This window comes from Eucyclogobius newberryi, unplaced genomic scaffold (assembly GCF_026437365.1).
Source record: "Eucyclogobius newberryi isolate DKJ021-1_F unplaced genomic scaffold, fEucNew1.0.hap1 SCAF_9, whole genome shotgun sequence".
NCBI lineage: Eukaryota > Metazoa > Chordata > Actinopteri > Gobiiformes > Gobiidae > Eucyclogobius > Eucyclogobius newberryi.
Genome location: NW_027316532.1, coordinates 20,307,063 through 20,324,513, shown reverse-complemented (window position 1 = coordinate 20,324,513; position 17,451 = coordinate 20,307,063). Strand labels below are relative to the sequence as shown.

The 17,451-nt window shown below is 41.9% G+C and overlaps 1 protein-coding gene across 1 annotated transcript; it reads left to right on the top strand.

Moving 5' to 3' along the window:
• The first annotated feature begins 3,974 nt into the window (after nt 1-3,974).
• Nucleotides 3,975-17,032, top strand: LOC140353471 (uncharacterized). Its single transcript, XM_072438045.1, has 5 exons — nt 3,975-4,073; nt 9,863-10,018; nt 14,165-14,852; nt 15,468-15,627; nt 17,006-17,032. The coding sequence occupies exons 1-5, from the start codon at nt 4,055-4,057 to the stop codon at nt 17,030-17,032; spliced, it is 1,050 nt and encodes a 349-aa protein (XP_072294146.1). The 5' UTR covers nt 3,975-4,054.
• Nucleotides 17,033-17,451: the final 419 nt, after the last annotated feature.

The following is a 17,451-nucleotide window of genomic DNA, read 5'->3' as shown; positions in this document are numbered from 1 at the left end:
CCAATTTAGACTCCACCCAGAGAGATCATGTGATGTTGGTCTGGTCCGGGAATCGAACCCACGATCTCCTTCTTGGGAGGCAAGAGCGCTAACCGCCTTTGCCACCGTGCACCCGGTGCACCTGGTATTTAAAACAAATATTGTATTAATTAATGTATTTTATTAATATTATTTATGCATGTTTTATTTTTTACTATTTGCTTATTATTTTTAAATTGTTTTATTTGGCAATACTTTGAGTCCTTTGTCATCTTTGTCAAATTATTTAAAAAAAAATATCCACTTTGTTATTTTGGCAACAGCACATTTTGCCACGTAAATAGTCTCGTCATAGTTTTCATAATTTAATATTTTTACTGATTAAAACTAAAAAACTGATGAATAAAACTGATCACAATTTAAATTCGACTAAAACTTGGACTAAAAGTTTTGTCGACTTAGAGTTCAAATTTTCTCGTTGATTTAGAAAAACTGAACAAAATTCCCTGTCTCATGAAGCAATGACATACAACATATTTCAATTGACTAAAACTAAAACTAAAATAAAATAGTTTGACTAATTCTTACTAAATCTTGACTAAAACAAACGAGGGATTAAACACACCGACTTTACAAAAACTAACAACTTTATTCAAACGACTCAACACTAAGTTTGGTAAGACCACGCCCCCTTAAACTATAAGCTCGAGGGGTTTTACACCACTGCACAGGTGTGTATCGTCATGGCAACACGCACACTCGTCCATTACAGCGTCGGTGTGTGCGAAAGCGAAGCCACAAAGACCACGCCCTTTTTCAACACTTTTCCTTTTAACGATCCAACTTTTTGGAGCGTTGCCCCCGGAAACAGCAACAACCCGCGAATGACAGAAAGTCTTAATCCGGACGACTCAGAGGATTATTTATGACCATTTATGCAGCGATGGACATTGTTTATTAGTTGAGTACTTTATTGTATCATCATTATCTTATTCTTATACAAGCTAAAGTACGTTTGAACGTTTGAACTCCAAATCGTTAGAATAAATGAATAAATACATCACATGTCAATCATTTCTTATCACGGTTGAAATGAATGATTCAGTCACATTAACATTATTATTGTTTTTTTTTTACTTTTTATCAATCCAACTGTTGATTTGAGTTTCTCCAAAGCGTGAAGTGTGATTCAATTATACACGTCATTAATTATAAATCAAATACATTTTTGGGGTAATTGTACTTTTGCGTATGTAGTTGACGTTAGCCATGTATTTGACCTTATAATTGAGTGTGATTCTCGTCATATTTAGCGTTACTGAGTCGTCTCACGCTGAATCGGCCTCTTTACAAACTTACACGAAACATTAGAGCGCGGGGAATTTGCAGTAACAATAATCTGTTTCATTGATTCAGATTTGTTTAAAAGGCGAAAATCTAAAATGCTTGTAAAATTGCATGATAAACAAAAGATTATTTGTCACGTGTCATTTTTCCAGCTTAAATATTACGTACTCGTGCTTTAAGTACTAATTTGACAGCAGTACTTGTATCTGACTTCACGTTTGGCCCCGAAACTACACTTTTCACTCTCAGCTCCGGTGCCCCCTGCGGCCTGCGTCCCTCCGGTTGGGAAACTCCCTTCTGCCACAAACTGAGCGCGATAAAAAAGGGAGTTTCTGACGCGCAGAGCCGTGTTATTACCGTGTTATTACTGTGTTGTCAGGGCCAGCCCAAGCCTTCAGGGGGCCCTGAGCGAAAACATTTTTGGGGGGCCCTCACCACGTCATCAGAATCAGTTTTATTGCCATTGTCAGTGAACAATTCACATATGGGAACTTTCTTCAACGCTAACAAAGCGCACCAAAACTCCAGGGCATCTGTTTGCCAGTTAGTTTATTCTCAACACCTCACAAGCTCAAATATTGATAACTTAAATCCCACAATGCAACTTGGTATTCCGCTGACATCACCTCTACTCCCTGAACAAATAACACATGTCCCAGATATGTTTTTGGGTGTATTTGTGGGCGTTAAGGGTCTACAGCCACATTAGCAGGACAGGGGGGTCTGGGGGCCCTCCCCCAGAGATTTTCAGACCTTTTTCGTGTATTCTGGTGCATTTTAATGTGGTCCAGCCGGCTAAAGTAAGAGTAAAATGTTGAGGTTGTAATGTTATAAAATGATGATGTGATGAAACTGTGCCAGGAGAAAATGACTAAAGCCAGTTATTAATACATTAGTGTACTTAATTACTCAATACAATATTGGCTATGAAAAATACTTATGGTCAAATTGATTCATTTTAACTGAAAATGTAAAGTTAATAGTTATCCTTACTAATTTATCTTTTACAGCTCCCAACTGTTCCTTCTTGCTAAAGTGACAAAACAAGTTATATTAAATTAAACAAATGGCATAAGCATTGCTTGATTAACAATTAACACTGATAAAACAGTGCAAACATGTTATTCCCAGAGAATGAACAGAACGAGAAGTGAAGGTCCAAACCTAGCTATAGTGAAGAGACTGCGTTTCTGCAACTTTGCCACTTTTGTATAAAAATATATAGTATTATTCTATAACAGACGTAATCATAATATGTCTGGTTATTTTTCACTATCAATTTATTATAATTTATAACAAATATTCTAATGATGCTTTTTAAATAAATTGAAATGTTTTATTGCTCTATTAAAAGTGAATTACAATATAAATGTTTGTTCTGATCAGAACATCACACACTGGACTCCTGCATGAAACAATGCTGCGATGTGATTGGCTGATGGACCTTACGTGCATAAACCTTTACGTTCCTCTTATTCCACTTTAAGAAGTCAAAGTAAAACATTGATCACGAGTCACGATTGATCTCACACATGGTGATGTGAGAGAGAGCAAACTCAAACCGCTCATCTCTGACTGAGGCTGCACAGGGGCCCGGGACAGGGGCCCGGGACAGGGGCCCGGGACAGGGGCCCGGGACAGGGGCCCGGGACAGGGGCCCGGGACAGGGGCCCGGGACAGGGGCCGCACACTGTTCACTCCAAAGTCTCACGTCAGAGGTTCTGGACGAGACGGCGCTCGTCCGGACCGGATCCCCGCCTCTTAGTGACCCGGGGCATAGAGGCCCCTCACCGGCCTCACCTGCAGCTAACACTACGGGGCTGGTGTAAATGTGAAGCTTATTATCTTTCATTCAGACACATATTGTGCGCGGGGCAGAGCTCTCGTCGCCTCCAGCCTGAGCGAACTAACGTGACAGAATCGTGTTGTTTCAAACAGCAGCATTAACCGTCTCTTTGTTAGAGAAGTTCAATACCTGGAGAGTGTTGTTGAGTTTGCAGTTCCTTTACATCGTCAAGAAGTTTCTTCTTTCGTTTTTCGGCATCGGGGGGATATATTCCTCTGGACATGAGGGCCACGTTGTGTTGTGTTTACTTCTCATAAGACGGGTTGCCAGATTGGGGGCCCTATTAAAGCCTCGGGGTCCTACGCGGCTGCTTAGTTCGCTTATAGGCTGGGCCGGCCCTGCGTGTTGTTACCGTATTGTTACCGTGTTTTTACCCCGCGGAACAGAAGACGCACAAATGCCGCTTTTCCCCGTCTGTCTCTGACGCGCGCGCCTGGGCCGACGCTCGTGCGGCGCGCGCCCTTCACGCACGGGACGCGGGACAGGACGCAGCAGAACCGGTTCAACTGCGTCCACCGCCGGAGAAGTGCCTTTACACACCTTTCACACCGAAATCTCCGCCAAACCGCCGCGCAAACTCGTCCAAAGTGACTTCAAAAAAAAAAAGCCGCTCGCGCTGAAAAACGAGCCGCGAGTCTAGATCTGCGCGTGTTTCTGCGGTGCGTGCGGGGCTTTTACCAACAACTTTCACTTTGCGCACTTGTTTGAGGACTTGTATCGCGACTTTTATGCAGGTTAAACGTGTTTTTTTACGTCGCCATAACAGCAGAGATATTTATTTGTTTCGCTTTTTGCTTTTTTGGACGAGGAGACGAACCGACGCGCAACATCTGTCAAAAACGCAAGAAACGAGCCAAAAGTGCCGGGAGTTCGTGCGTCATCATGCCCGTGCGACAGAAAGGTAACAAACATTGTATTTCCTCAGTTCATCAAAGCTTCACGAGTACTTTTTGATTCATACTTATGCTTCTTGAGTGTATTTCCAGTTGTAGTTGCGTTGACATGACTTCGTTACGTTGTACCGGCGCTGTGGTTCGGTGCGAGTGGACCGCGAAACGAACTTCGCCGCAAAACGCGCTAATTTAAAACTTAACCCGTCACAGCCGCGCAGATATCGTCGGAAATTACTTGAAAACAACAGAATATCACGTACTAATCTTTGGTCTGAAATTCGGCACACGTTGAAAGTAGAAATTGATTTGTTTAAATTCACTTTTTATGACAAAATGAATAATATATTGTGCATTTTAGGAGATCAGAAACTACAGCTCATTGACATGGAGTTTGAGATTAAAGGTGCACTGCGTAACTTCTCTGGTAGAGGGTTTCCATGGAGACACTGTAGCTTTGCCTTGAATTTCCCACTATAATGGCATTTTTCCCTGGTCAATCTTTAGCAAGGGAAACACCTGTAATGAAATAAATGTAAGAAGTTAACGCCAAATCACATCCCGGGCAAAAGTGATCACATTTCCATGAAGAAGCAGATGTTGTTTAGTTAACCTTTGCTTTATACTATCATAAAATGAATGTAATCAGAAATATTTAGTGATGAACATGCAATCTAAACCAACGACGCAGTAAAAAACAGTCAAATAAACATGTAATATTGGCGTGGTAACTCCTCTGGCTGTTCCACACAAGAATGCAAAGTGACGCAGAGTGACGCAATGCCTTTTTGGGGCTCCGGGTGCTATTTTTTTTCCGGGCTTTTCTCAATTTAGAAGAGATAATACTTTGGAATCTCCTCCTACGCTTTGACACGCACAGGTTTGTGTCGAGCGAGCTTCTACACACTGCTATATTAATAAATCATTGAGGAGACGTGGGATTACTCATTAAACAGTAAAAGGTGACGGCGCTAACGTGTTGACAAAAAGGCGGCTCGTCTTTGTTTTGCGAGTCCGTAACAGGTCCTTTCCATTCGAGTGATTTTTGTGACTATGTCTGCTTTTCTGGGAGAACGTTTTCAAGTCGGCGGTTTTAAAGTCTTCAAAGAGCGACTCGAGTTCAGGTCCTGGCTCGCAAGGCCGCGCCTTTCTGCTAATCGATACTGAAATTACTGTAGTATTGATACTTATTTAGGCGAGTATCGATACGGCAAAAACACACAAACAGGGCAAAGAAAGTGCTTGAAAATGTGATACAACACTACTACAATCACAACTGCACTTACTGTACGGAGGGCTTGGTTTGGTCCTGGTTCTAGTCCTGGTTCTAGTCCTGGTTCAGTCCTGGTTCTAGTCCTGGTTCAGTCCTGGTTCTAGTCCTGGTTCAGTCCTGGATCTAGTCCTGGTTCTAGTCCTGGTTTAGTCCTGGTTCTAGTCCTGGTTCTAGTCCGGGTTCAGTCCTGGTTCAGTCCTGGTTCTAGTCCTGGTTCAGTCCTGGTTCTAGTCCTGGTTCAGTCCTGGCTTAGTCCTGGTTCAGTCCTGGTTCTAGTCCTGGTTCTAGTCCTGGTTCTAGTCCTGGTTCAGTCCTGGTTCTAGTCCTGGTTCTTGTCCTGATTCTAGTCCTGCTTTAGTCCTGGTTCAGTCCTGGTTCTAGTCCTGGTTCTAGTCCTGGTTCTAGTCCTGGTTCAGTCCTGGTTCTAGTCCTGGTTCTTGTCCTGATTCTAGTCCTGCTTTAGTCCTGGTTCTAGTCCTGGTTCTAGTCCTGGTTCTAGTCCTGGTTCAGTCCTGGTTCTAGTCCTGGTTCTAGTCCTGGTTCAGTCCTGGTTCTAGTCCTGATTCTAGTCCTGGTTCTAGTCCTGGTTCAGTCCTGGTTCTAGTCCTGGTTCAGTCCTGGTTCAGTCCTGGTTCCAGTCCTGGTTCAGTCCTGGTTCTAGTCCTGGTTCTAGTCCTGGTTCTAGTCCTGGTTCAGTCCTGGTTCTTGTCCTGATTCTAGTCCTGCTTTAGTCCTGGTTCAGTCCTGGTTCTAGTCCTGGTTCTAGTCCTGGTTCTAGTCCTGGTTCAGTCCTGGTTCTAGTCCTGGTTCTTGTCCTGATTCTAGTTCTGCTTTAGTCCTGGTTCTAGTCCTGGTTCAGTCCTGGTTCTAGTCCTGGTTCAGTCCTGGTTCAGTCCTGGTTCTAGTCCTGGTTCTAGTCCTGGTTCTAGTCCTGGTTCAGTCCTGGTTCTAGTCCTGATTCTAGTCCTGGTTCTAGTCCTGGTTCAGTCCTGGTTCTAGTCCTGGTTCAGTCCTGGTTCAGTCCTGGTTCTAGTCCTGGTTCTAGTCCTGGTTCAGTCCTGGTTCTAGTCCTGGTTGAGTCCTGGTTTTGTTTACATACAGTGTTCAGCTCTGCAGTTTGTTCTCAGTACAAGTCAATATTTGATTTGTACATATTTACGTCTGATAATACAGGAAAGTGAAGTTTGTCAGAAATAAGCCTGAGCTACTTCGTTATAACTGTGGTCACTTTTCAATAAAACACATAAATAATACCCAAGTTAGACCTTAAAAACTCACTATAAACGGTCATAATAACTGTTAACTGTTGTGTTTATTGTTTATGTTTATTGGGGGGAAAGGAAAAAAGGGACTAATAGATAGCAGAATTAAGTGTTTTATTTAGTATGAACAATTAGTCATTGATGTGTATTATTCAACCGTCTACAGCTCAAATACCAAAAGATTAAAACAAAAAAAAACTAGTGCAAATAAAATGTGCACATGATAAATATTAAGCCCCAAATATATGAATGTCATTCGGAGAGAATTTGACAAAAATCTCGATATTCATTTGAACGATATTTACACAATATTATGTCAATCCAACAAAAACGTATTAAAATGTGTCTGTAAACGTATTAGTTAACCTTTAATTATCAGACAAATGTAAAATGTCTGTCAAATTGATTTTTAAAAATGCAGAAATATCACATTTTACTCTCATTTCCATTTTGACATCAGCTCTTTTTTGTAACATTTTTCACTATAAACGACGATCTCGACGTTCAAATTGAGCATATTTTCAGAACCACATTCACGATAGGCTCTACGTTGCGATAAATCGGCCGCCTCCACTGAGCGATATGTTGGTCATTATCGCAGCATCAGTCATGAACACGCAGTTGTAGTTTTGTGGTAGTGACATTATTGACGTGCAGTGACGGCTGTGCCAGTCGCCATGGCGCCGGTTCTATGTCCTTTGCATCAGATCCATAGACCAGGCACAGGATATCGATCGCGCGCCTCTTTTTGATCATATATTTTACTGATTTCCCATATGTTGAAAAGCTTTTATGATGCGGTACACTATGTCTGCCATGTGTGTTTTGTCTCATGTATGTCATGTATGTAGAGTTAGTTTACTTTGGTTTTTATTCTTGATATTTTATTTAGGCCGTGGCTGCAGAGCCGCGGCGCGGTCAAATGGCCCAGCAGTTTCAGGAACAGTGGCACTGCCATATAGCCTCATGGCTAACCCTAACCTTACACTTAACCCTTACCTGCGCGATCAAATAGCGCAGCCGTTTCAGGAGCCGCGGCACAAAATAACATGGCAGTTTTGGCCGTACGCCGCGGCTCTGTAGACACTCCCTTTTATTTATTTACGCGTACATATGTATCTGTGGCATCACTTTACCTTAAAGGGCGACAGGTTTTTACGATTTTCTCATTTTGAATTAATTTGGTGTATTTATACCTGTTGTACATGTAAATTATAGTTTTCAATCAAGTAAATATTTGTGGAGAAAATGTTGAAAAATCTGTGTAAAATGAAATGAAGTGACATCACACTAGGAATACTCATTTAATCATCACAAGTTTATTCAAAATTTACACAAAGAAAAAACTTTTTGGACTCTCTAAACATTGATTCAACAAAAAAAGTCGCTTGCATATTTGTATTTGTCAAATTTAAAATAATTGTGACGTTAGATGAGTTTTTGCCCAGTGTTTCCTAGTGTGATGTCATCAATTACAAACAGGAAGTGGAATTATAAACCTAAAAAATTTGCTTTTCGAATCAGTATCATCTAGCCTCTAACCACTCAATCGAAGACAGTGAGGTGAAGATTCTAAACAGGAAAAACGATGGTTTGAAAGAGGAGTTAAAGAGGCAATCTTTGTTAAAAAAGAAAAAAACATCTTTAAATAGACACGGTGGGTTAAGATTTAACCTTCCAACCTTGTTTATAATGGAATTTTGAATCCTGGAGAGGTCGACGCCCAGGGCATTCGGATGCTAATCAGTTACACAGGGAGAAGAGAGAGTGAGCCAGGGACAATAGGAGGCTGATGGCCCATTAAAGGACTGATAGCAAACAAACAGGTTTAGTTTCAGGTGAAACCAAAAACACCTTGTATCAGGTGGGCAGGACCTACCCAGAGTAGGATTAATATCTGAGTTCCCGATCTTGATTCACAGATTGAGAATGACCCTCCTGGACGAATGAGGGATTACGCAGACATTTGACGTAATATGTGTTTTTTTCGTCAAAGTATTCCAGGATTATAAAATCATGTTCCAGAGCCTCACTTGGGTTTATCCTCTTAAAAAGTCAAGTCTCACCAGGTTCAGAAACCCTATTCTGTCCCTGTGAACTTCAGGTAATGTCTTTTCTGGCAGGTGAGATTGAACAGCCTCGTCCAGACCAAGACCTTCTAGTGGGCCGGTGGTGTCATATGAAAACTCCTGGGTATCATTGTGAATAATACCTCCTGGTGTATAATCCTCTGTCCACAAGCTCGTCTGGTAGAGCTCCAAGCACACAGCTGATGGTCTACAGGTTGTTGTAGGGGGAGAGGCCAGAGAAAGGGGCTTTGCCCAGGGACCACATGTCCAGGGCTTCGGTCAGAGGCAGGCCAAGGTTGATCTCTGGAGCCTGAAATGCATTTGGCTGATGAGAGTATCCCAGCTTTAGCTTCGAATTAATGTGTCCAAAGTCAATCACCTTTACCTTTAAAGGCTGATATCTGCAACTCAGTATCCAGCTTGAGATCAGTGTGCACTATGTGCAGCTCTTTGAGAGCCTCAAAGGCTCCAGAACCTCTATAACTCTGATCTCACTCAGAGCCAAACGTTTCTGTCGCTGTATCCAAAAGTCTTGCAACTGAAATCCAGCATTTCAAATGCCAGGCATTTCCAATTGTTTCCTCACAAAGGTGTCAATACATTTGATGATGTTACACTTCTCCACTTCAGTGTCCAGCTGTCTGATGTGGTGGGACATTTCCACCTCTCTCTGAAAGGTATCGTGGCCTTGCGCTTGAAAACTTTTAAGGCGACAATTTTGGATGTTTGGGGCTTCAAATAGTGACATACCTGTGCAAATAACCGTTCACCAACTATCGCTTGGACATAGTAGTCCTACAGTCGAAAAGGCACATAAGCTTCTAAGAAGTAGAAGTAGAAGTAGAAGTAGTAGTAGAAGTAGAAGTAGAAGAAGAAGAAGAAGAAGAAGAAGAAGAACAAGAACAACAACAACAACAACAACAACAACAACAACAACAACAGCAACAACAACAACAACAACAACAACAACATGACATCATGACATCATGACATCATGACATCATGACATCATGACATCATGACATCATGACTTTGTGATCAATAGAATGTCTTAGTATTCTATAGTTTCCATGGCATCATTTTCATCAAATGAAACTGCTCCTGCAGCAGTATCGCCTCAGACTGGACCAGAGCGTTGTGTTTGTGTTGTGACTGTGTTGTTTGTGTTGTGACTGTTGTGTGTGTGTTGTGTGCAGATGCCCAGCGCGCTCTGGAGCTCCTGCAGCAGTATCGCCTCAGACTGGACCAGAGGCACCAGAGTCCAGGAGCCGCAGACGAGGACCAGCAGCTCAACTCCAGCCTGGACCGAGTCATCAGCGTGTTCCAGAGCCAGCTCTTCAACGCACTGCTCGGTGAGGACACACACACACACACACACACACACACACACACATATACACACGTACACACGCACACACACACACACACACACACACACACACACACACACACACATATACACACGTACACACGCACACACACACACACACACACACACACACACATACACACACGTACACACACACACACACACACATACAAACACGGACATACACACACACACACACACACACACGCACACACACACACACACACACACACACACGGATTATGTGGAGGGCTCAGACTGTAAACAATACAACCAGCTGACAGGTTTAAAAGGCGTATCTGTCAGTAAAGCTGGGGATTAAGATTGAATCAGAATCTCATCCTTTTGGCGATTTACTGTTTTGGTCGAATAGACTTTTTTCCCACTCACACCTTCGATTAATCAGCCTCAACAAAACTGCAATGACGCGTGTGACTTTCATTTCAGAAGAAGGACTTTAGTTTCCTCTTGGGTTGGTGGTGGTTGTAGGGGTGAATGTGGAGTCCAAAAATGCTCTATATAGATCAAATACAGGTTATTATGACAAGGCAAACTGTGAAACTGAGTGATGTGGATGTGCAGTGTATTGGTTCCAGTATCGGCATCAGCGATATTGGTTCTTGGTTCCAGTATCGGCATCAGCAATATTGGTTCCGGTATCGGCATCAGCGACATTGGTTCCGGTATCGGCATCAGCGATATTGGTTCCAGTATCGGCATTTGTGATATTGGTTCAAGTATCGGCATCAGCGATATTGGTTCCGGTATCAGCATCAGCAATATTGGTTCCAGTATCAGCATCAGCGATATTGGTTCCGGTATCGGCATTAGCGATATTGGTTCTGGTATCGGCATTAGCGATATTGGTTCCAGTATCAGCATCAGTGATATTGGTTCCGGTATCGGCATCAGTGATATTGGTTCCCGTATCGGCATCAGCAATATTGGTTCCAGTATCGGCATCAATGATGTTGGTTCCAGTATCGGCAGCGGGGATATCGGTTCCAGTATCGGCATCAGTGATATCGGAGGGTTTTCCCAGATATCGGTGTCCTCCGTCAGTCCATCATTTGTCACCGTCACTGTGGATTTGTTTTCTGACAAATATCGGTTACCGGCCACAACAACTATCATATCGTCTCCATCTGATAGTCAATATTTGGCCAGGTTACTATAGTTACACCTCATTTGTCGTCAGTTCAGGGGTAACGTTTGCCCAGTTTTCTGTTAAAGTCTTGGTCAGGTTCCTCTTCAGATTTGTAGCTAATCCCAGAGTGAATAATGTGGGAAGTGATTCAGTTTGTCCTTGTCATCTTCGGACACTATATTTACACTGCCATTTACTGCGAGTTAGTTCAAACCTCTACAAACGTGTTCTGAAGTGAATGAGATTCTTGTATTAGTTAAACCAATATGGACATTACGATATTTGTCAGAAACGTTCCAGTTAGATTGAGCCGCACGGTTCATTACTTCCATTGTAAATACAACACAGTTTTAATTTCAAATATAAAATAACTAACTAATTACTAATCAGGTAAACCGATGGTGCGAGATGAGATTTGTCTTATGCTTTTACGACATTAAAGTGTACCTTAAAGTGCCTATGACAGGGTTTTACGATTCTCTAATTTTGACATAATTTGGTGTATTTGTACCTGTTGTACATATAAATGATAGTTTGACACCAATCGAGCAGGTATTTGAGGAGAAAAATCTGTAGAAAATGACAGGAAGTGACATCACACTAGGGACACTCATTCCAGTTTATGCATAATTTACACAAAGAAACATTTTTTAAAAAATCTCTAAACGTTAATTTAACAAAATAAAGTCGCTCTCATATATTTGTATTCGTCAAATAAGAAAAATTGTGACATTAGATGAGTTTTTTCCCACTGGTTGCTGGGTAATTTCCAAGTGTGATGTCATCAATTACAAACAGGAAGTGCACCTAAAAAATAGGCTTTTCTCTGATGACATTTTAATAAATTGTTTCTAAAAATCAAAATTTATCTTAACTGCATTTTAGTTGAACGAGTGGTTCGACCTGTAGGGGGCACTTTAATAATAATAATCAGGTTTTGTGTTGTGGCGATGACCAGCGACACACAGGAAAAGGCTTTAGTAAAACACAAAGCCACAGTAAAGAAGATTACTCTGATCCTGATTGACTTCCTGTCTTAGGTTGAATTAAAAACACACAATTTGATTACCGAAGTGACATCTTGAACGCGTCCCGCCCGCGTCACGATGTGGAGATTATGTGTGACGGGTTCGACCACACTTTTCACACAAACACGGATAAAGCCGGCGTACGCCACATACACAGACGTATCTCGTAAACGTAGATGAGAACCTGTCACACTTTATGTAGTTTGATGAGAACCTGTCACACTTTATGTAGTTTGATGAGAACCTGTCACACTTTATACAGTTTGATGAGAACCTGTCACACTTTATGTAGTTTGATGAGAACCTGTCACACTTTATACAGTTTGATGAGAACCTGTCACACTTTATGTAGTTTGATGAGAACCTGTCACACTTTATGTTTTTTAACACACACTTTATGTAGTTTAAACTCGAGTTGAGGTAAACAAACCAGGGCAAACTGGTTCATGTCTCACCTCTGCCACTCCTTCTGCAGCTCAGCCTTTCATGTGTGTGTGTGTGAGTGTGTGTGTGTGTGTGTGTGTGTGTGTGTGTGTGAGTGTGTGTGTGTGTGTGTGAGTGTGTGTGTGATACTTCCTGTTTTATGACCCTATAACCTTTCACCACGCGGCTTCTACCAATAAAACTATGTCAACAATTCCCTCTAGTTTTCAGCTGATTGACAGGCTGTGACAAATGAACAAAAGACTGTGTTATTTTTCTTGTTTCTAGTTTTAAACTCTTAAATAGAGCTGCAAACAAATCATTTCTGACGAGTAGAAACAGGAAAGTGAAGAGTTCATGTTTGAATGGAACAGAATCAAGTTCCCACGACCGTGTTGCTCTACTGAGGCTGCAGTGTTGTGAGGCCACCACAAGAGGGCACCACTGTCTAAACCATGTCTGCCTACTGCACTTGAAAACTAAATAAATGCACGAATTTAAAGATAAGAGGCAATGGAATTTCATAAACTAGAAAGAAAAAAAAAAATCTTATATGAAAATGTAGTTGTAATGAAATGTGTTTTTTTTGTGTGAAAATACATGTTTTTACAGTTTGACAATTAATACAGTTCACACAAAACTATTATAATGGTTCTATTGGCAATAAGCTACTGTTCTGGTTAAATATTATTTTAAAGTAGTTTTCCATTTGCCTGATTTGCTTTATTCTCTTTAAAGTTCCCATCTTCTCCGCTGTCCAGGAGCAGTATATGCAACGATTTCCTTTGTAAAATAATAAAAAAATGTACAGCCAAATAATTTATACTAAAACTCATTCCTGTGGGTGAATTGTGAAATTAAATAAAATATGGAGAATGTGAACCGTGAGAATGCCCGATCTCGTGCTTCGCTGGTGATGGAAAAAGCCTTGGGTGAGGGAAAAAAATAATTTAAAAAAAGATCTCAGAAGCTCATTGGGTTTGTGCCTGGTTAACTCAACACATTAGGCTGAGCAAAATAATATGTCTGTTTGCCGTAACCCGACCGACTCGGTAAAAAACTAGCCGACTGAAAATAAAAAATCTGAATTTTGTGAAAATTATACCAAATATTTTTTTTTGTCCTATATTTGCCGACTCACTGACCGTTTTTTTTTTCAAAAAAGCGCTGTGTTGAATAATTTTGTATCACTGTAACTCGCTAGAAATATTTTAAAGCCGAAAATGTCATGGAAACCGAGCGAGAAATGAAACTTAACACGAACGGAGAATGTCTCATTGACTGTTGAAGCCTGACCCCTGGCGGTCACTGCTGGTCACTGCGGGTCACTGGCAGAATCAAAAAATGGCGACAATTTGGAAAAATGTTTTTGCTTTGAAAGTAAAAAAAAAAGAAAACAATTTACCTACCTACCATTTGAAAAATGTTGGGTCGGGTTACAGCAAACATACAATTTATTTGGGGCAGCCTGAACGTGAAACCGCTGGCTACTTCAGTGCACCATTTTAAACACTCGTCTTTCCTCCAACAGACATCCAGGAGTATTATGAGCTGACCATCATGGCCGACTGTCAGAGCTCTGGAGTTCAGCCCGAGCATGTGCCCTCCTCTGCCCCCTCCTCAGTGCCCTCCTCTGTGCCCTCCTCTGCCCCCCTCAGCCCTACAGCATCAGGAGAATCATCCAAACCCAAAATCTCCCCCAAACCCAAGTCCCCTGCCCCACCCATACCCACCGGCCTCCAATCGCCAACCGCGACCGCACCCCCTTTGCAGTCACAGTCGAGCAAAAAGTACCGCGCTCCTCCGCCTCCGGCAAACTCCAGATCTACCCCTGCTCCTGCTCCCGGCGACCAAACCCACGACAGGGAGAAAGAAGCGCAGCAGAATGGAGTACGAGAGTTCGATTTGTCCGATCCGTCGTGCGAGTACTCCACGATCTCGCCGCTCCCTCCGGTGACGCCGGGCGAGCAAGTCACGGTGTCGGCCCTGATTTCGAGCAGCGTCCAAGGCCTGCTGCCCTCGTCTTCGGACGGCAAAGGGGCGTCCGGCGATAGCGCGCCCAAAACGACGAGTCCCGTTTCGAACAGTAAAGAGGCAGCGTTGCAGAAAGGCACCGCCGCCGTCCAGAGTCCGACCGGCTCCGCCCAGGCCAGGTTCACCTTCAGCGGCCTCAGTCCGACCATCAGTCCTGGGCCGTTTGCTAAAGGGCCCCTGCTGAGGTAAGAGCCCCGACATACACACCGCCTGGGTTCAGGTTTGGATAAGAGTCAATCCACATTCAAACATAAACTGAGACTAAACCCATAAACTATTATTTCAGTAGTTTTTTACTGTACGTGGAGTTTAAAATATTTAAAAACATTTTCATCCAAAATAACAATAAAATAAAGATAAAATGTGGTAACTGAGAACTTGGAGTATATTTACAAATAAAGAGGATTATTCATAAAAATTTTAAATCATTTTAATAATTAATAATTGTCTTATCGCCAAACGTTTAATGTGCTTTAAAATCTGTTTGGTGTGACATAATAGCCATATAAAACTGAATTTTAGTGTATTTTTTTTTTAATACAATTGAAGTAGCTTAATATTGCATCTATTTTTTGTCGTTATGATAATATTGTGATCTTAATAATTACATTTATCAATTCACCTGAAAGTTTTATTTTGAAATATTTGGATTGTAGGTAGAACTTCGTGGCTCTAGGTGTAATTTGAAAAGGTTTCTTGGTGCACGCTTTAGGTTTACATACAATTGTCTTTTTCATCCTTTTTTTCATCTTTGCCTTTTTCTTTTTGAATTATTGTTTTGTTTCCTGTCGGTGTCCCAGCCCGAAGGGCCCCGGCTCAGGTAAACTCTTCCCAGTCAGCCCTGCTCACGGTCCGGTCAGCCCTGCTCACGGTCCGGTCAGCCCTGCTCACGGTCCGGTCAGCCCTGCTCATGGTCCGGTCAGCCCCAGAACAGTCCAGGCTCCAAAGACGCCAGTCAAGGTCAGACTCTGCTCCACTTTTACCTTTATGTCTGGCTTTTTGCGAGTTTCAGTCGTGCTGTTGGTTTGTCACTTGTACCGTTTTGTTAAGCTACATTTTGATTTATGTGAGACTCGTTTAGATGATTGTCTTGCTTTGCTGCTCAGCTGCATTGATGTGACTCAGTGAGTGACTCAGAGTAATAAGTGTATTTCGATAACAACACTGCCATGCTGGATCTTTGAGAATGAAAACTCGGAGCTTTAATGTGGCTCTGGCTTTATCCAAACTCAACAGGCCTGGATTTGCTGTAACAGTATCACTGAATGAGGTGTGGTGTTGTGTTACGCATGAGTTGGTCCAATTCATCAGCAATTGTCATTCATACAGTTATTTACAGACATCAATGGACAAAACAAACCGTACACATTTGAATTAGCTGTGTTTTTCTTCATAATCGAGTGGGAATATTACCATAATTTTATACTGGCCAAGTGTCATGTTTGTGATGATAAATATGGAAAGTTGCCCTTAATCCTTCTATTTATGTTGTCATACTCTGTCCAGACGCATTTTTCTGACCGTTCAAACCACAGGCGTCAAAATGCAGCCCGGGGGCCACATCCGGCTCCCCAGACGTTTTAATCCGGCCCGCCGAACATTTCTAGTTTATATTTATTCATTTCTGATAGATATATAGCGTTTTAATTGCTGAAACTACAAGTTGTACAATCCTTTGCAGTTGCGGCTCCTCCCTCATGCTGCTCTGCTGTGTGTGTTGTCAGGGCACGTGCTGACGCGCGTTGTGCACTTTACAGACATGAGCAGAGGTTTGAGCGAGGAAAGAGACGTGTGGTTTTGGGCAACACATGGAATAAAGAAAAGAGACGGTTTTGTGACGTTAGAGCTGTGCTAAAAGTGGAGCTAATGTGGATCTAATGTGGAGCTAACAACAAGAAAACACACTTCTGTGATGATGCTCTGTGAGGAAAACATCCAAACCAGTGCAAATGGACAGATCAGGAGCCACAGGTAAAAACACAGGTTGGAGTGTAATAAAGTATGAACATGACAGAGTAAAGCTGCTATGAGCACTCACTACATGAATGATTTGTCACTAAAATAAGCTTAAACTATAAAAAATAGTGAGCTCATATTGAGTTTGTGCAGCAACAGCAACATTTCATATCAGAAATCACAAGTCCATATTCCTGTTCCTGCTGCTGATGCAGAATATGGACTCAGTTTATCGCCTGCTGCAGATTTGTGCAACTATTACTAAGCTATATGAAAGTAAATATGTCTTATGTTTCAAAAAAAAAAAAAAATCACTTTTGGTCTGAATGTCGAAATTCTGCCGAAAAACATTAATTTTACACAATTATTGAATTTTTTTTAGCAGATCAACTACCAAAATAAAGGTTGAGATGAATACAGATACTTACATGAATAATAATAATAAAAAAAAAAATGCATCAAAAACTAAAACAGAAACAAAAACAACACTTTTAAGGAATTGGAAAAAAAGTATTATTATTTTAAAAAAAAAGAGGCAATTTTTTCCGTCCATGACATCTGCTGAAATGAATATTGTATAGAGTGTAACAAGAGGATTGGCGGTTGATCCGAAGCTGACCGTCGACGATTCGAAACGCTCGAATTTTGATCTCAATTTGTTTTTCGAGTGCGATTCGTCGCTCCGCCCAAACGTCAATGTCACGAGACGGCGGGCTCCGAAACAAGTTAAAAGTGGAACAGCGAGTGGCTTGTGTCTCCCCCAAAACTCCCTCTCTGACCTGATAACACAGACGACTCCACATCCGCGCTCTCAATCCGCCGCTTTGG